Source organism: Podarcis erhardii (genome assembly GCF_964252035.2).
Source record: "Podarcis erhardii genome assembly, chromosome: 6".
Classification (NCBI taxonomy): domain Eukaryota; kingdom Metazoa; phylum Chordata; class Lepidosauria; order Squamata; family Lacertidae; genus Podarcis; species Podarcis erhardii.
This window is the reverse complement of record NC_138510.1, coordinates 67377891-67398202: the sequence shown is the minus strand read 5'-3', so window position 1 is coordinate 67398202 and position 20312 is coordinate 67377891. Positions and strand designations below refer to the sequence as shown.

The following is a 20312-nucleotide window of genomic DNA, read 5'->3' as shown; positions in this document are numbered from 1 at the left end:
GCAACAAAAGCAAGTGATAGTTACTCTGGTTTTCCCTTATTTATTTATGCAAGTGTTTCTGTACTGCCTTCTGCTAAAATATCAGGTTGGTGTATGGAAATATAAGAACATTAAAAACGTTGAAAGCAGCGCAGAACAATGATTAAAATGATTGCCTACTAAAAAAAAAAAAAAGTAAACAACAGCATAGGCCTATCGGCATAGCAAAGTCTTTAGGAAGTGCCTGAAAGTTAAAAGCAAGGATGCCTGCTGTGAAGACACTTTGGTTGAGAGCAGTGCTTAACTTTGGTTGACAGCAGTTGGGCCTCTGTAACACAGAGAAACAAACAGCACTCCTCCAGGTAAAATTAATAAAATGTCTCCGGTGTTTGCATAAAATGACAAAATTTTTAACTGGAGCTCAGTGTTTGGGTTGGGATATTAGCTGCTTCCTTCTCCACTCAGTAGCTCTTCCCAAGGGCAGACCCATATAGAGCACATTGCAGTAATGCAGTCTTGGAGTTACCAGTGCATGGGCTGCAGTCACCACGCTATCCAGATACTGCAGCTAGTATACCAGCCAAAGCTGGTTAAAGGCACTCCCAAGGTCTCTTGGGCTTCCAGAACAGTTCCTAGTTGACCACAGTGGTTGGAAGAAGTTGCTTCCAGCTCTGTTCCAGGAGTGGCATGTGCTTTCACTGCTTTCTCACGTTTCTCTGTCGAGTGATAGCAACATGTTTGTTTCAGTTTAAGGATAAGTGTACTTTAAGAGTGAAGTAAACCACTTGCCATGAGAAGGGGCTGGAACAGAGTGGTGTGTGTATGTGATCATTTGTGTATTAGGGAAATGAGTGTTTGCTCATTTACTTGACAGTTTCTACCCCCACATTGGCAGAAATGGAAAGTTGTTTGTGTAATGAGATGAGCTTTTCTTTGCAAACTGAAATTGCAAACTTACATGTATGTGCATTTTTCACAGCAGAAGCTATGCATTTTCTCTAAGTTAAGATTAAAGAGTGTGACGACCCCATGGCAATATTGCTGAAATACCTGGTTGACACTAGACATTTTAGCCAGTATGAAAGCTGCTGCTCTTGTCTGTATGGGGTAAAATTAGAGCTGAATGATGTCTTGGATGTGGCAAAATACACACTTTTTGTAGTTTCTAAACAATCTTTCCATAGTGTCCCTCTTCCTTCACTAGTCCCTGCTCTATTTTACTTTACAACTTCTAATTTTTCATTTGTTTAATTTTTCCATTGTGGCAGTTTTGGTTCACATCATTTTCCATTCTTCCTTTGTTCATTTTCTACCCTGCTCATGATTCCAGGTTTTTTTCTTTTTCTTTTGAAGGGCATTGTGACTCTGCTTCTTAAACTTAATAACAAATAGGACTCTGGGCAGTTAGAGTTAATTTTTAACTCTATCCTCTTGGTTCATTTTAATTTTGTAATACTTATTTGGCTAAAATGTGTTTTACAGACTATATCAATGATGTCCATATGAATGATGTGTCTATGCCACAAAGTTTTCCTTCAAAAGATGGGGGGAATGCACGTTTATCAACCAGCCCTCCCAAATCAGGTACTTTCTGGTCTGGACTGGCACCCTTGAACAAAAAAGGTATAGCATACCTAATGTTACTTGGTGCTTTTCTCCTGTATTGGTCCTAACAGTTTTAAATGATTAAAATAACAACATTAAGTTGCTTGATTCACCCACCCCCTTTCATCAATTCATATTGGAAATGAATTTTGGTCTTTCAGTATTACACTGTGGTCTGGTGGGTGCCAGCAGTAAGACTGGACATTAAGAATTCTTTATTTGTTCCCATGCCCCATACTATTTTGAGGGCCTTGGGTATGTCATTCCATCAACAAAATGCTAAGACAATAACATAAATGGCAAGCACAAGATTTCTGTCTAGGGACCAAACACCAGCACCAAAGCCTCTATTTATTTACTGCATGTCTCTGGGGAGTTGCATCATTTTGGCAAATTTGTCAGAGCAGCTTAAAATATCCTATTGTTTTCCAGTCACATTTTATTCCTTCATCTGCTTTGTTTCTTTTTCATACTTTCATGTAACCAGTTCTTTTAAAAGTTAGTTAAGAAAATTCTCTTCTAGTTTGTATTTAAACTGTCTTTTATTTTGTTTCATGAGATGTTTTTGCACATTTATATCTCGATTGCCTGACACACAGGAGTTTTCTTCTTCTGACACATACATAGTAGCAGGGATTGAGCCACATACAGTCTCTCTGGATTGTTCTGTGGACACTGCATGTGAGGCTGTCTTTGTCTGGGTCTGTATATGCAGCAGAATGAGGTGAGAATTTAGTGGCAGAGGGCTGAGGTGATAGAATGGACTGTGCCAGTTCAGGCTGCAGGTGCAGAATCACATTCTGAAATTATTTTAAGTGTCTTTGTAAATAGAAAACTAGCACAGCAGGAGAGGGCTAGGTCTGAATCTTTTCCCTGAATCTGTTAGTTTTCTACTTTCAGGGTGTGTTTACATGGAGGAACACTTAAAAAGGTTTATCTCCAACCTGCAGTCTGAAGTAGTGCAGTCCGTTCTGCTATCATATTTTGCTGCATGTACAAGGCAAGGCCTTTGTCTTCCATCAAATCTGAAAGATCCAGTGATTTGTTCAAAGCCAGAAGGCTTGCAGAAATCATAATAGAACCCTTAAGTCATTTGTTGTCTATACCAAATTTCCTTACTAGATATAATTTTTGTGGGACAGCCCTGTCTAGAAGTTGCATTTTGTATAGTCAAAGAGTTGGCTGTGTTCTTATCACCATCTGTCATGCAGATTTGTGGCATGGGAGCAGTGAGGTCTTGTGCCAAAGACCCCATGTTAATGTGAAATGTACTTAATGTATGTTTTGTGTGAACATTGCCATCTCCCCTTCTAGAATTATATTAAAGAATCTGCTACCCTAGCCAGCTCAATAAGCAATGTTTTGTAATAAAGTGGATTTACTTTTTGGCTCACTGTATATTAAAAATACAACAACAACAACAACAACAACAACAAATAAATTTATCATTTATACCCTGCCCATCTGGCTGGGTTTCCCCAGCCACTCTGGGCGGCTTCCAACAAAATATTAAAATACGGTAGTCCATCAAACATTAAAATCTTCCCTAAGCAGGTCTGCCTTCAGATGTCTTCTGCTTTTAAAGTTATTTTTCTGAATGTTTGGTAGTGGAGTTCTCAAAAATAGTAATAGAAAGGGAGAATTAACTATAGGTCTGGTATTCTTAGAATCATAGAATTGTAGAGTTAGAAGGGACCCCAAGGGTCCTCTACTCCAACCCTCTGCGATGCAGGACTCCTGCCCACAGCCATCCCTGGGTGGGCTTGAACCATCAACCTGGTTAACAGGCAGATTCACTGACCCATTGTGCCACAGAGACCAGAAGAAGAGTAGAATAAAAAGTTACTGTACTTCAACTCTGTCCTGATTTTAATTTTCTTTTCTTTTTCTTGTTAGTTCCAACCATTTGTTCCCCCAAAAAGAAGAAACACAAAAAATTCAGAAGTGTTATTTCTGACATATTTGATGGGACTATTATAAGTTCAGTACAATGTCTAACATGTGACCGGGTAAGTGAAGGGATAAAATAAATGTTGCTACATACACCGTTAGTACTTGTGTAAGATTTCTTCCCTTATATGGTAAAGGAAGTTGTTAAAAATGAAGCATGAATATATTTATTCATCCACTTGAAATATGCAAACAGTTCCTGGATTATTGTAGTTTGGACTTCCTCATAGTTTTAGGCTGGTCTGTTTCCTGTTCTTAATAGCTTTTTCAGCTTAGTTTAGTCCCAAACAGCTACTGTTAATTTTCATGTTCACATAGTACTGTAGTACTTTACAGTGGATGTATCCAGGCAACTCTCGACTTACTTTGGGGTTACATTCCGGGCATAGTGCCTAAAACCAAAATTGTGTATACTCAGAACACATTGGGTTATGAATGGGAATGCCAAAGTCTTTTTTCCTGGAAGCCCGCTCCCTTTTTAATTTTTTTTTTTAATTGCCAAGTACGTAAAGCTGAATGTGCACAAGTTATATGTGTGGAGGTTGTAAGTTACCTGTAATTGCCTGTAGTTTGCCATCTAGTGGTCTTATTGGAGCAAAGCACTGTAATTAGCCACAAGTGGAATTTAATGTTGATAATTTAAAATATAGAATTTTATTGGGGCAATTAAAAAGAAGGTGGTTTGGCCTAATCATCTTCCCTTTGGTTTGGCAATAGGTGTCAGTAACCCTGGAGACTTTCCAGGACTTGTCATTGCCTATTCCAGGCAAAGAAGACCTTGCTAAGCTGCATTCGGCAAGTCATCAGACCTCTCTTATCAAGGCAGGCTCTTGCGGTGAAGCATATGCTCCTCAGGGCTGGATAGCCTTTTTCATGGAATACTTCAAAAGGTTTGTTTCTTTGCATTGCTTGAACATTTTAAACTGATGTTTCTGCTGTACTGGCAGAACATTTGCTGTTTTTTTGTCAATGATGTTTCAGGTTTGTTGTCTCATGTGTTCCTAGCTGGTTTTGGGGTCCAACAGTAACCTTACAAGATTGTCTTGCTGCCTTTTTTGCTAGAGATGAACTGAAAGGTAAGAAATTCATATTTTTCACATGTCTTACTAAATATGAGCACCATACCTCTTACTTTTTGTCCCTATTTTCACATTTAAAAGGTCTAGAAAAGGTTCCCTTTTACACTGTTGTGGAACCATCAGTTGACAATATATTCAACAGAGCAAAGGTTCAAATTAGCCAGTGTAGAAATTTTATCCCTTTAATTTAAAATAATCTCATTTTCATTGATGGGAAGGGCTGTGGCTCATTGATAGGACATCTGCTTTGAATGCAGAAAATCCCTGATTCAATCCCTAGCATCTTCAAGTAGGGTGAGGAGAGGGTCTGCCTTTGTAGTACAGACCTTGATGGATCAGTAGTCAGACTCACTATAATGCAGCTTCCTATGGCCCAATCTTACAATTTATTAACAAAAATATTTTTAAGCTATCTAGTCAGTGAAAGTCCATGTAGTGCATGTATTCCTGATGCTAGAATGTCTTGAATACTTAATGTCTTGCAAAATCAGAAAAGCTCAGTGCAGGCTGTGGTGGGAATATGTTTTTAGAATAATGGTTGTGCTTTCCTTCCCGCAATGTCTGCAGGTGACAATATGTACAGTTGTGAAAAATGTAAAAAGTAAGTGGCCTGCTCTTAAATTCTTATAATTTGATATATGTGGTTACTTTAAAAGCTGTTGGATGAGATCCAGAATTGCAGCAGCAGATACAGTGGGACTTCCCCTTCCTCCCACTTCCCCCAAATCTTGTTTTGCAGCGAAAGTCTCCATTGCCTTTGCCTACAAAACACAGCCTGAGTATCCGAAGTATCTCTTTCTTTTCAGAAGGATGGAAGTGGGAAAAGGCATTTTGCAAGTAAAGGAAGAGTGCAGGAAAAGTTGCCTCTCCCTTTCCCATCACTTCTGCACTCCTCGCACGAGGATTTTGACAAGGTGTACAGGATATCTGCCTGCTGATCAGATGTCAAGGAGATAAAGAACTATAAAACTTTTAGAAGACACCTGAAGGTTGATCTGGGCCCAAGGCAGTTGGAGTACAGCATGCTCCTCAATAGATAGAAAGACAACGGTTCCAAAGCCGGGCATGAAAGAGGAGAGGGAGGGAGAGAGAGAGAGAGAGATATGTGCTGGGGGGGGGGGGGGAGGGAGGCAAGAAGGAGCCAGGTCTCTGACGAGGGAAGGATCAGGTCTCTGACGAGGCGGGATCAGGACCAGCAACAGCATCGCCTGCGCAGGGGTGGAGGGAGGCGGGGGGGGGGGTGGAGAAGGCAGGATTTGGCAAGTTCCCACCTTGCATAAGTGACAGTACCTTTGGCTTCTACAAGGGGCTAATCGTGTTTTTTTAATTAGTTGATACTAGCAAAAAAATGACAAGCATTTTGGTCTTTCCTCCAATATGTTCAGAGGACTGGTGTCATCAGCCCACTTTGATTCTGGGCCTGCAGTCAAATACAATGTCCTTCCCCATTTTTTCTCAGCATAAAGTTTTACTCAAAGGAGACATCTAAAATTAATGGATCTAACCTAGTCATTATAGTTTCAGTATGTCTACTCTGAGTAAAACTTGAGTACCCCTCAGAGAGGCTAGTTGAGGGCATGCTGTGACTTCTCCTTCCACATCTATGCTTAATGTTCCTCTGAGTGTGCATTTGCTGCATGTTTTTTGTATTAATAAACAGGAGACCCACATTGCCTTTTCTGATATATGTTGACTACATCAGTTGCCAAGAAGGAATGATTGCTTATGATGTGCAAATTGATCATACCTATGACTTATGCCTTGTGTCTGTGAAAATAAGATCTAATTAATTTCTGATCACTTCCAACCTTGTGATTTCTTTTGAAGATGATAGCCCTTTTTCTAGTTAGCAATTTTGAAATATCCAGGGTATTGTACAGTATTTAAAATGTCATTATTTTAAATGTTTGCATTGGATACTTTTTTACAACTTTACTAAATTTGCTTTAGGTTAAGAAATGGAGTAAAATTCTGCAAAGTTCAACACTTTCCTGAGGTATTCCATTTTTTTTTTAAATAATAGTGTTGTTTTTCCATAATAGATAGTTGTGAATATAGAGTGAAAGCTGCATTCTGGCTTCCCGAAAGATGCTTTTATCTAGTCACATTTGCACACTTACTCAGATGAAGATATTAAAAATGGCGATGCACCTACACAAATGGCTGAAAGCTGATGACGTATGATCAGATATTCAGTTGTACAATGGGCTTTCCTGTACTCTCCCTCCCCCACCTCCCTGCATGTACTCAGATCTGGAGCATCCTCCAGCCCATTGCACAAGTGTATATCAGTTCTTCAGGCACATGGATGCAATTGCATGGCACTCAGCAAATTTTTTTACAAAGCGTCTGCGTCTGCCTCTGTGCTCCCAGAAATCTGCTCCAGAGCGTCCATCAACCATCCAGCAGATTTTGAGGGCATGTAGTAGGCTGCGTGGGAGAGGAGAGGAAAGTGAAGTTCCATAGTGCAAGCAGAAGTTCATTCTGCTTCCACATAGATGGCATTGGATACAACCCATAATCTTCCATTATAACCAGTTACATGGGCAGTTTTTTCTACAAAAGTGTACATCTGTGCAGGAAAATGTCCTTATTCACCGAACTAAACACAAATCTTTGGAAGTATTATGTAAAGTGGCCCATGGAACATCCCTTTTTTGTAAAAATAAATGAGAAGGCAGGACAGAACGCAATAAATTTAATAACAAGGTAGCAGTAGTAAAATGCTTACCTTTTATATTAGTATTAAGTCGTGAAGCATCAGTTTTTGAATGAGTGTCTACTCTTCTTTATAGATATTGTGCATTCATCTCAAAAGATTCAGGCATGACCTTATGTTTTCCACAAAAATTGGGACTCATGTATCCTTTCCCCTGGAAGGACTTGATCTTCAACCTTTTCTTGCCAAAGACAGTCCAACTCAAATAGTGATGTATGATCTCTTATCAGTAATCTGTCACCACGGAACTGCCATCAGTAAGTATATATAGTATATATTCTCTTTCTGGATCCATATTATGCAGCTGGGGTGGAATAAAATAGTTGTGTTAATATGTTTTAGTTTCGGATTGCCTTACAGTATTTTGACAAAAAATTATCTTAACTGTTCTTGAATTTAGATGGACATTATATAGCTTATTGCCGGAACAACTTAAATAATCGATGGTATGAGTTTGATGATCAGAGTGTCACAGAAGTCACCGAATCAACAGTTCAAAATGCAGAAGCTTATGTTCTCTTCTACAGGTGAGAAAACAAGGGACAAGGATTTGAAATATGTCTTGAGTAAATTTCTTGTTAGTACCCAATGCATGGTATTTGATCATATTAGCTGTTAATTCTTGCCTGCATGAGTTTCAAGAGAGTATTCCAAAGAGCTGGAAATTGTGGGCCAATACAGAAAGCGTGACTTCTTTTAAGATGCTACTTTGCAGTGAGGTAGTGTATTTTCCCACAGTTATCCCGTTTTTCAACTCATTCTGCTTCTTTTTCTGGGCCTTTCTACTGACTTAATTTTTCCTAGCTCTCCCCCCAAACAGCATTTTTTACAATACAATATTCTTGAAACATACTGAACCATGGCCCTAACATCAATCCATGTAAAAGTAGAGACCTCTGGTCTTCTGTAGTATTTATTTATAATAGGAACTGGGAATTTGTGGCCCTCCAGATATTTTTGGACTCCCATTATCTTCAGCCAGCTTGGGCAGTAGTTAGGGATGATGGGATTAGTAGTCCAATATTCTCTAGGACCACAGATTCTAACATCTCTGGAAATATTGTTTTGACAGCCATGCATTTTTATTGCAAAATTAGAAAGTAAGCTAAATTGACTTAAAACCTGAATATTATTCATTTCATTTCAAATTGTGATATATTTGATGAAAATTCACAGATAGGATGCCACAGTGAAATTGGACACTGTGCATAGTTCACTTTGAATTAATAGCTGATGTTTCCTCATTTAAATTCATAGGAGAATGCATGTAGGGTGGATTCTGGAGTCAGATAGAATTTAACTGCAGTAGAAGGAACACTTCACAGTTCAGCAGCTAAAAGCTGGAGGACAAAGGGATTCACTGTAGTAGCTTGAAATTTATGAGCTCCTGCAGCTGAGCTTTTATTGAAATGTGAATAGGGCCAGGGAGAGAGGGAACTACTCTTCCAGTCTAAAGAGCAAAGACATTCTAATAAATGGGACAATAAATTTAACCTCTTAACAAATAAACAGTAGCCAAATTATGTAAAGAGCTAAACATGTTATTAGGGAAACTGTTTCGTGTTGCAAGCATTAGACCTAGATGTTGACCTCATGTACATAGATTCTGATAAACTGGGGGGCAAATTTTCAAATTAATTGTAACTGTACTTAATTAACATCTGTACCAGTAATGTATGCAGATCAATTCCTTCTATTAAAATAAAGCTCAGGGGTTATGTATGTTTCTGATGTGCACACACAAATATAAATATGTGCTACCTTGTTAGGGTATTCATATTTCCAGTTACTATATCCTAAATATTTTTTACTTGGAACACATCCAAATTTGAAACACTGCACTTTATTTTATTGGCAGATCTTTCCAGTGACTTACAATTAGCATAGTGTATAAACTTGCATTTTATTTCACACAAATTGAAATAATCTCATATGGATATAATAATGATTATTGATGTTACTTAATGTTCTCAGTATTACCTCTTTTCATTCTTGTAATAGAAAAAGCAACGAAGAAGCTAAGAAAGAGAGACAGAAGATATCAAGCCTTAATATAATGGAACCAAGCCTCCTCCAGTTTTATATTTCCAGACAGTGGTTGAACAAATTCAGGACTTTTGCAGAACCGGGACCTATTTCAAATAATGATTTCCTCTGCATACATGGAGGTGAGAGCATAATTATGCATCATACATAATTGAGTGTGTTATCTAATAAGTTATCTCATCACGTAGTGTGACAACTTCCTGACTCTCTACTTGGCAGTCATAGCCTGACTTCCCTCTGAAATTGTCCCATCTATTTCAGAAATGGCTTCTGTTTGAGCTTAACTTCTTCAGGCAATCATCTTTGAAATGTGAAGAGGGATATTGCTGGCTAAGAATTACAACCATAGATATAAGTTGTTTAGCTTGCTAGCTGAATGGTGCAGCAGTTGGTATATCTTTACTTGTCAGCAATGACTCACTGATAATAGTATTTAATTTGAAACCCATAATAATCAGCACATTATTTACTGCTTGTATTCTTTTTACCCCATTTTCCTTCCTACTGCTTCAGGCATTGACAGGCAGAACATTTCTGATTTTATTTGGGTCTTTAAATTTTTGCATTCTAAAAATCAATTGAAAGATGATCATGCCCTCTAATTTTCAAGCAGATTGACAATAAAACTGGCAGGGGTTAGACTTAGGTTAGAGAACAAAAATACAAGGCATCCTTAAATTGTAATCTCCTAAATACACAGATTTCTTTAAACCATTCTTTATCCTGCTGCCATCAAAGCTTGAATTTGGGGAACGGTTTGTTTGATTTTGTTTTCCCGTTCCTGAAATTCTTACAAGATCATTCAGATCATATCAGTTGTCTGGCTGTGGCTGGTATTTGCATAAGGAATCTTACATACATGATAACTTGTTTCTGCTCTTTTGGCAGATTGACACACTTCTCTGTGGAATAATATTAAGGAAAAGCAGTATTAGCTTCCACATTTGCTTTGGGTCATAATTTCTTTGTTTAAAGTTTGAAAATCAGACCTCTGTTTATCAAATGTTGATGTAAAGGACATTTTTTAATGCATATATACTTGTGTTCACAGGGGTAGGAAGAGAGCTGGGATGGGGTGAAAAATAGGTGTGGGACATTTTTCTTAATTTTTGAGAAAAGGCACAACACAGTTTTATTGGGTTCAACTTACAAGTAGCAAGGTGGACTGCACAGGCAAGGCAGAGCATACCAACAAGGATACAGCTTCCGACAACCTGTATCCTGCCTGAAAACCCATGGCCTGTCATGGCTGCTGTGGGTTACCTTGGAAGGTGGAAAGCAGTGACTACCTTCCAATGGCTTGAACCATTTCTGCAACTGCTGTCCAAACACCAACAAATGTAGCAATGGGTGTATCACTCATGAGATGGATTGACCCATGCTGCCATACCTCCACGACCTTTAAGAGGGCTTTGCCTTCCTGTGAGGGATTTTGGAAACCACTTTCACTTAAATCTTACTGGGGGTCCTGCTAGATGCTCCAGACAGCCATAGTTGTGGTACAGGAGCAGCCTGAAGACAAAAATAGAAAGGGTAGATACTAGAGAAAGGTTAGGGATGAGGAAATCTGTTGTGCAATTGTTTGAAATATTCTGTTTTGCAATTTGATAACTATTGTGCAAATTTAAGATATTTTGACTCTTTGCATACATATTCATGTCACAACTGCGTTTCAAGCTCATATCTAGCGTGTTCTCACTTCTGGGAAAGCTATAGCATGCATTTGTTCTGACAACTAAATTGCACAAGTTGCTGAAAGCTGGTTCTGACAGAAGTTGTATTCCCCCTCCCCTGCTCAAACTGTATTCATTGGTAAGGCTTTTTGAAGCATATGATATTCTTTAATAGTTAACATGACCATACAGTAAATAGTTTTGCTTGATATTTTTTTTTACTATGTCTGCTCCTCAGGAGTTCCTCCACACAAGGCTACTTCTATAGAGGACCTTGTAGTAGTGCTACCTCAAAATATATGGGACAACTTGTATAGCAGGTAAGCTGTTGTTTACAAGGTGAAATGAATTGCTTTTGATGCTTGGTCCATACGCTGTACATAAATACAAGAAGTTATTTGTCTATAAAGCCTCTTCACATTTTGATACAGATTTTGCGTTTTATCCAGTAATGGTGGTTTGCTCATGGTATGGTCTAATCCAGCAGAAGCTTCTGTGTACAGGAGGAGAGTGGTTTATCATCATCATCATCATCATCATCATCATCTCTTCCCCTCACAGCTCCCATTGCTCCCCAAAATCTGACTCTTCAGAAAAGGGCATGAGGTGATACTGAAGGAAGGGAGAATGGGCAAAATAATATCCCTGCTGGATTAAAGAGCCTTCCAAGAGCAGAATTACACCAGTGAATACCAAGATGAGAGAGAGAAGCTATCTTTAAGGAATAGTTGTGCACAACTAAAATGTGTGTGGCTTATTTTTCAGGGAAGTTGCTCCAATTGATGAAATATTACTTACATAGGAAACAGGTGCTGAACAAATTACAGCATTTATTGTTCAAGCAAAGAACAACTTGGTTCAATGCACAACTTTTGACCCTACTAAAATGACATTTAATATTCTGTGATTGCAGGTATGGTGGAGGACCAGCTGTTAATCATCTCTATGTTTGTCATACCTGTCAAATGGAAACAGAAAAAATAGAGAAAAGAAGGAAGACAGAACTGGAAATGTTTATTCGGGTAATACATTCCTTCTCCCTTGTTAAGTTCTTCTTCTTTAAACTTCATAAAAACAGTGATCCGGAACCTGTGAGTAGAATTTTGCTCAGAAGATACTCCCATGGTTTTCTCCAGCAGCCCCTGAGCCTTCTGGAAATCTGGTCTGGCAAGGCATATGCCTTTCTGGGACAGTGTGGCATGAGGCACAGGTGTGCAGAAGGGAGAAAGTGAAAATAATCTGTTCCCCATCTCTTTTCACTGGCAAGATTAAGAGCCCTTCCCCAAATAGAAGGAGCCCATACATTTAAAGACTGCCAGCTCAGGATCCAGTCCAATATTTTTGTACTGAAGAAAAGTTAGCCTTTTATAGTAGTGGATATTATAATTCCATGAAGACTCTTTCATATTCACATAGCATCCACATTGGAGTGTGGGGTAGCAGTGGTGAGATTTCAATATTGGGTCAGGATTCATAGAATGCTTCAGATACAAGCTCATGTGTGCTTTCATGGTTAAATTGTCAAAAAGTTGTTAAGAATATTTCAGTTGCTTCTCTTGAGAAGGCATCACAATTTAATCAAGTGCTTTAGAGCTTGCTTTGTGTCTCTCAGCTCAACAGAGCCTTCCAAGAGGAGGAGTTTCCATCCATATTCTATTGCATCAGTATGCAGTGGTTCAGAGAATGGGAAGGGTTTGTGAAGGGCAAGGACAGTGGTGAGTAGATTTCAAAATTCTTATCAAGTAGGTAGGACATACCTTTTATAGCATGCACTTAGAATTTTATCACAGTAATTTACTAATTAAAAAAAACACCTGTCAGAAGGCATATACCAACTCTTATGAAGAGCTTTTAGTACAGGCATCCCCAAACTCGGTCCTCCAGCTGTTTTGGGACTACAGTTCCCATCATCCCTGACCACTGGTCCTGTTAGCTAGGGATGATGGGAGTTGTAGTCCCAAAACAGCTGGAGGGCCGAGTTTGGGGTTGCCTGTTTTAGTACCTAAAACAAAACAGAGAATAGGACATAATAGAGCTGTTGGCATGCAACAGCATGTAGGAAGCTACAACACTAGCTAGTTATTAAGGCACCAGAGGAGAATCTGCTTTATTTGCAAGCATGATTCTAGAGATCAGTTCAGAAGACTTCACGGCAGTTTTAATGGATAGTTTGCCTGTAAGTATCATCTAAAGTTTTGGGAGATGATTCAGATGTATTTTTAAAGGCTGTTTACAGTGCAGGGTGGTTGCTGTGCCAAAAAAGGAAGCAAAAGCCCATCTGAAGATGGGCAGTTCTTTTGCTCTTGTAGATGAGTTTTTGAATTGTGCTCCTGAATATGCTGGATATGCTGTCTCCTTTACTAATAACTTTTAAGTGTGTAATGTTTTGTTAGCTACACCTCCAAAGGAGAAAAAATAGAAAATGAAGAAAGTACTAGAGTAGTTTTCTGAGGTGTTTTTATTTTAAATAGTATCTCTTCATTATTACCTTACATGCTAACATTTTTCTATCACTAGATCCTCCAGGGCCCATTGACAATGCCAAAATTGCTGTCAATAAATGTGGATCTGTAGTTCTGAAACAAGGTATGACTCTATTGATAAAATCTCTTATGCATGCAGTTTTTCTTTTTCTGCTAGTGACTACTTGCGTGTCTTTCTACAGTTTTGTTTCTATTTCTATTTATTTATTGATTAGTCCATTTTAAAAGCTCCTTGCATTACATAAGCTCCCAGGGTAGATGAAACAGATATAGATAAAAAAACAGAAAGTCAATAAAACCTTAGGAAGTATCAAAACTTGGCAGTTTTAAAAATTGTTTGTTCCATCATTAAAAACACACTTGCACTGACTTTGAACACATATATGAGGTGTTTTGAGATGTTGTTTCAAGATTACTAGCTTCCATTTAAAACAGCAGTACTGTACTTCAGCTCTCTATATTCTTTTTGTTTTTGATTTTTTTCAAATGACATTTTATGTTGAAGGCAAAAATTAAGGACTATGAAACTTCATATCTAAAAGTCTGTGCAGCATGGATTTACCATCAGTTGCTGTACAAACCTTTGGATAACATGCAGCTTTTTAGTCCACATGATTACTAAGGGGGTGAAGGGTTGAAAACCTTTGAAAATGTGTGGGTAGCTGTTCCAAGATGCTGACTTAAAAATGAGAGAGTGAGAGTGAAGTTTATGCATAGCAGAATTCCTCTATAACATTAAGTCTCCTTGTAAATGTCAAGCCCTTCAAGTTTTATAAAATATTTACTTGTAAGAACAAGTATGTGGAATGTAATTGGCTTGAGTTGCATGCACTGTTGCAAAAATTAAAGTAATCTTAAATAGTTACCCTGATCCAGTTAATGCCATCTGCAGAGTTTGCTGTGCTTGGATTTGGAGCTTGGTATCACTTATAAGCAGATTGTTTTCAAAAATCATTAGCTGAATATCGGCTTCACCTTCACCGAAATGTTTTTTTAGGAGCTGATTCTGGACAGATTTCTGAAGAAACATGGAATTTTCTACAGTCCATCTATGGGGGAGGACCGGAAATCATCCTGCGACCACCTGTTGCTCAAATTGAACCTGAATCGTTACAAACTGAAGATAAGATTGAGTTAGAAACACGTGGTCTGTAGCCACCAACCCAAGGATAAATTCTAATGAGATAGCATCCAGTTAACAACATACATTCCTAAGATTTTTTTGTCTGTTTTTCTGTTTTATTTTTGTTTTCCCTGTGAGATAACAGGAGGTTGGGCATTATTGTGTCTGTGAAAAACAAATTGAAACTTGTAATATATAAATTCTAAAAATGTTTTAGAACCTATCAGACCTTAGGGTAACTTCCTTGTTCTACATTAACTGTACATATGCAAAGTAGAGATGAAGGATTTAACTGTTCTTTTCAATATCTCTATGAATTTCTAGGCTCTTTCATATCAGGTCTTGTCAAGACAAGATTTAAAGGGTCTTTAACACCACATGGTGGAAAGATGGGATATCAATTTAGCATATATAAAAAATGAAATATAAATATTTTAAGCTGTTGGTGAGATTGTAAAAAAATGGTTCTAACATCCTAAGAAAACTCAGGAAAAGTTATGCTTCACTTTTATTTGCACTGCACTATAGAAAAACATAATGAACTTTGCATTAGATAATTTTCTTATTTGAGTGTATCATATATACTAATGATTCAGATGAAACATTGGTTTTGGTCAGCAGCGTAAGTAACTTCCTACTGTTTAAACTGTCTGATAAGTTGTTGTTGAATGTAAGCTAGTATAATCAATAGTATGTGTAATTAAACAAACCCATAGTCTTTAGGAGTGTGTGTTCTGAGAGCATGAAGTGGGTATGTTAGCAGTTTGCACACCTGAAAATTTTCTAGTCTTTTTTTTTTTTAATTAAAAGCATCAATAGTTTAATGTGGAAAAATCTATTGTACAGTTCTGCAATGCTCATTGGCATGATTTATGATGTCAGATGTTGAATGATAACACAAAGCAAGATTGCAAAAGCATTCTAGATTATTCATATTGAAATGTTGAATGTCACCCAAATGTGTTTCTTCCTGAATATTGCTAACGTATAAGCAATATTATTATTTGCCAGTTCAATAAAAACCAATGGTAAAATGATAAAAAGTGTTTGAACTTTAACTTCAAGATATATACTAGGAATATGTATTATAGGTTGCTGCTGTGCTTTAATGTACAATTTCAGAAATGAAAGGGAAAATCCATTTTGACTGGAGAAACCTTCAAAAGCATGCTCACCTCTGAGTTAAAATGGTTTACTTATAGTACAAATGGCAGTCCAGAGGATGAAAGTGCAACAATAATTTCATTCTGGTAAATGGAACATCAGAAGCTGCTTTATACTGAGTCAGACCATCTACCTCAGTATTATCTACACTGATCAGCAGCGGCTCTCCAGTCGTACCTGGAAATGCTGAGAATTGAAGCTGGAACCTTCTGCATACAAAGCAGATGATCTACCCTTGAACTGCCTTCACACTAAAAAAAAAAAAATAAAATTTATTTGGGAGAACAATGCTAATTGTTCTAATATGAAGCTTTGGATAGGGACTTTGCTCCACTAGTTTATAAAATTACTATTGAAGCACAAGACACCTTGATCCCTGGATAGAAGTAAAATATTAGTGGGGGAAATCCGTTGTTGCTTGCATATCATACTTTTGCTACTAAGACCTCGAGATTCTTCATATGCAAGAGACAAATGAGATCTTGCGCTGTTTAATATTTTTGTGTTAAACAAAAACATTGGCCATTTGCACTGGATCTATCTTCTGCCTGTTTTTTTTTTTTTTTTTTAAAGAGCAGAGAACACTTCAAGAGCTCGAGTACTTGGAATTGTATTTACAAAGTAATGTCATAGCTGCTGTAAAAGCAGTTTCTCAGCCCTTTAAAATAGTGGCATTTTGGTTTTACAAAATCCTTAGAGGCCAATCTTTTACCACCTATAAGTATAAGGTCAGTGGCTGATTGAAGTTGGGGGGTTCCATAGTATCTGGAGGGCCAGATTCCACATTCCTCTTGTAAGGTAACTAAATAAGCAAGGACACACAAAGGAAGTAGGAATATACTCTTCTCCATTAATCTTTAGTTCTACCTTGGGATCAAAAGACATTTTTTAAAATAAAAAAACCACAAGTTCTGTCTTCTGAGAGGAGGTGGCAGACTACTTTTTAAAATGTGTATATACAAGTAAGTTTCTGAGTCAGATAACAAGGCTATCGGATGGAGCCTGCAAATAAACGTATTTAGAACTGAACTGTTGAACATAAAAATTTGCATGCCATTCTGCATATTAATAGAGCTTCTGTGTGGGGATTCTTGAGACTTTCTGGCAGTGGTGGAAGGTTGCCTGTGTTCTGTTTTATATTTCCCCATATAGATGCATGTGCATCATCTACTTTGTTTGGAAAATACTGTGGGCAGACTAAATCATTTTTCTGCCTTTCGAGAACCCAAACTTTGAGAAACAAGACTATTGTTTGGGACATTTATCTTCATTTGTATCATAGTCTCATCTTAATTCTAGCTTCTTTGTCATTACGGTGTAAAGTTAGGACATATTTTTTATCAAGAGGTTCTCTTGTTGCACTTGGAAACTTCATACCTTCTCTTTAGATCCCCCAAGATTTTTGTGTGTGAAAGTTAGTACACATTCATAAGCACCACTCACGTTTTACTTTAAAACATAGGTTCTGGTCCACAGAACGTATGTTAGCCTTTATGGTTATAGAAAAAAATGTAGAAATAGCCTTTGCCAGTTGCAAATACTATGACTATTTGCAAAACATAGTTGCCTTATCTAATGTTGATAGTAATTTGTGTATGTACCCAAATGCTTTGGGTGTAAGTAATTCATGAAGCCAGAAGCATTTGCTTAAATAAATGGCTTCATAAATCTTTTAGGCTTGATAAAATGAAATTTGAGAAGTGCTTGCTATTTTTAAATATGACCAAAAAAAAGGAGATTGAGGATTATTGTGTTATCTGTGCATCATGCAATGTGTGAAGATTTAGTTTCTCAGGAAAATTAATTCCTTATTTGGTTTAACCTATTCTACCTTAACCTATTTTACCTATTCTGGGTGCATTTCTGTATAATATGGTATTTCAAATCCAGATGTCCTTGTTGCCATAGCAACACATCCCTCTCCTTTCTCCCCTTGACTTTCAAATGGTAGATCAAACAAACTGAAATATTGCACAGACTGATGTTTTTACTTGTGTGTCTCCTTCATCCTAGCCAGGGCCAAGTATCTACAAAAACAGGCACAAGATTTTTGATCAAATCCTATTACCAAGCCTACTCTTTGATGCTTGCTAAAATTCTAATTGCTGTTTCATTTTGTGGGTTAAACAGTGACTATGAAACAAAATTTGAATTGAAACTTTGATCTATCGCTTAAAAGTATCATTTGATTTTTGACAGTGTATCAGAGTTAATTTTGTATTTAGTGAACTAAGAAAAAGTTGTAATGCATACTTTTTATGGACGTTAAAGTAGAATTGGTTTAGGTAGATGTTACTACTGAATGAGAACACAGACCAAATACAAGAGACTAAAATGATGTCAGAATGGTTGATTGTAAGCATCAAAGCTTCTATTAAATAGTTTCATGACACAAGCTTTCATCAGCATCCAAACAGCAATTTACATTTTCAACCTGCAATTATGTGTTTGAAGTCACAGAACCCCAAATGGTAGGTTTTTCATTTATGTAGCAGTATATTTGGTGGTGGTAGGGAGAGCTGTATGGGTCACACAGTACCACACTTCTGCCATTTTAAAGGCCACTTCAATAGCTTATTTTCAGACAAATAAATACAAACAATGAAGTTCCTTAGTAAAGAGGCAATCTGAAGAGAGGAAGAGAGTAAACAGATTGATGCAAAGTGTAGATACATATTCTAACTAAATGTCCCAACAGATGCCTTGCTCTCTATTGCCCAGTAATATCTAATCTATATTAAATAAATTAAAGTGATATAGTATTATTGTAGTGTGAGGTTTTTCCCTACAAAAGCAGCAACGAAACAAGTGTTACAGGGTCACTGTTTATTTTTTAATCATGAGCTATTTGAAGTAGACGCTATCCAATAAAACCATTCTGCTAGCGTGAGAACTTTTGGCTGTACAGTATAATGGAACTTCCCTGCCTTCTCTCCTCTTCTCTCCTGCACACCCCCTAAATCTGCTCTGGAGGGTTGGGAGACCCCTCCCCCAGCAGATATTTAATGAACAGTCCTGGGGGTCATGGAGAGGAGGTGGGGAAGTTTTATCAAACAGCAAAGTTCTTGCAGTAGCGGAGCTATTTAGCTGGATACTGCCTAGTATGTCTAGTTCTACTCTCAGTGACCATCTGTTCTAATTAAAACCAGAAAACTTCATAAGTGAGGAAAGCAACAGCGGAACAGCACTAGAGTTGCATTGACACCCTTTTTGTTGATAGGTCTGTATTTAACAACTGAATTAACTGTAAAATTCAATGGTTGTTTTTCTGGAAATGTTATATTAACAAATCCTGAAAAACAGATGTTTAATTTTAATTTTTACCGTTTCTAAGTATGGGAAAAAATTATTGGAAGAGGGTATCCTACTGCAACAGGATGCATAGCTAGATCTATGTGAACAGTGAAAAGTAGCTGAAATGGTAGCAACCCATACAAAAGGTGCATGTGTATGGTTCCAGGTTAGAGGTCCTGCCTCACTTTCAGGCTGATTGGATCAATAATGCTACTTTGGGAGTGATGATGTATAACTTAATAGTGAGGCCTACTAATTTTATGGTGGAACAAATTACACACCAGAGGTGCTTGGCAGGCAGGTGTTCAACAGCTTAAACTTTTACAGTATATAAATACAGTTTTGGGAAAAGCTTCACCATAGTAGTATTTTGTGACAGGTACTCCCAGCACTCCCTCAATACTCAAAAAGTGCCACTGGTCCAGAAAGATTGGTGACCCCTGTACACCACCATTGACTGGCAATAGCTTAGTCAACTGAACATGAAACTCTTGAGGTTGTGGGTTCAAGCCCCACATTTAGCAAAAGATTCCTGCTTGTCCAACCAAGGGGTTGGACAACATGTATTGGGAAGTTTTTGTTTGATATTTTACTGTTTTATATACCGTATTTTATATACCGTATTTTTCAATCTATAGGACACCCCCGTGTATAAGACCTCCCCCTATTTTTGGGGACTCAATTTTAAGAAAATGAGGGGAGATGGCCCAAAGTTGTTGAGCCTCTCCCCCCAGGCAGCTGTGGGCAGAAAACACTCCCTAGATCGTTTAGGGGAATTTGCTCTCCCACCAGCGGAGCTATCCAAAACAGGCATTTCTCTCAAAAATCAACGGGTGATTTCCAGTTGTGCATGCCTGAATGAGCAACCAGATGTTTCCTTGTGGCAACAGAGACTTCGGGTTCAACGAAGAAGTGGCTCATGGGCAGGGGTGCCAACTTGAATAAAATATTGGGGGTGGGGAGAAAAGCCCCGTCCCACTGGACTGGGTGCGCGCACACTATTTGAATGGCAATGCCTATTATATTTCGGCTCCTATGTCAATAGGACACGCCTCTGCCCCATTTTCGTCAACTCCCCCCCCCATCCCATCCCCCACCTGATGGCAGGAAGCCCCCCAAGAGAGACTTCTGGTGGGCACAAAACTGCGGAGCAGTGGGAGGATTCTCGCCCCAATAATCTGTCATTTTGGGGTGCTT

At 38.0% G+C, this 20312-nt stretch overlaps 1 protein-coding gene across 5 annotated transcripts in view; it reads left to right on the top strand.

The window, feature by feature from the left end:
* USP33 (ubiquitin specific peptidase 33) overlaps positions 1-15700 on the top strand; it is a 30989-nt gene extending 15289 nt beyond the window's left edge. For 2 of the 5 annotated variants that reach the window (XM_081868337.1, XM_081868341.1), the window contains 14 exons: positions 1462-1602; positions 3481-3593; positions 4252-4424; positions 4516-4610; positions 5181-5214; positions 6564-6609; positions 7409-7589; positions 7733-7859; positions 9334-9500; positions 11290-11371; positions 11965-12073; positions 12664-12766; positions 13569-13637; positions 14532-15700. In XM_081868337.1, coding sequence (XP_081724463.1) covers positions 1462-1602; positions 3481-3593; positions 4252-4424; positions 4516-4610; positions 5181-5214; positions 6564-6609; positions 7409-7589; positions 7733-7859; positions 9334-9500; positions 11290-11371; positions 11965-12073; positions 12664-12766; positions 13569-13637; positions 14532-14689 — 1598 coding nt within the window. In that variant the 3' untranslated portion in view covers positions 14690-15700. The remainder of the gene's footprint in view (positions 1-1461; positions 1603-3480; positions 3594-4251; positions 4425-4515; positions 4611-5180; positions 5215-6563; positions 6610-7408; positions 7590-7732; positions 7860-9333; positions 9501-11289; positions 11372-11964; positions 12074-12663; positions 12767-13568; positions 13638-14531) is intronic. The other 3 variants (XM_081868339.1, XM_081868338.1, XM_081868340.1) reach the window with 3 other exon arrangements.
* Positions 15701-20312: the final 4612 nt, after the last annotated feature.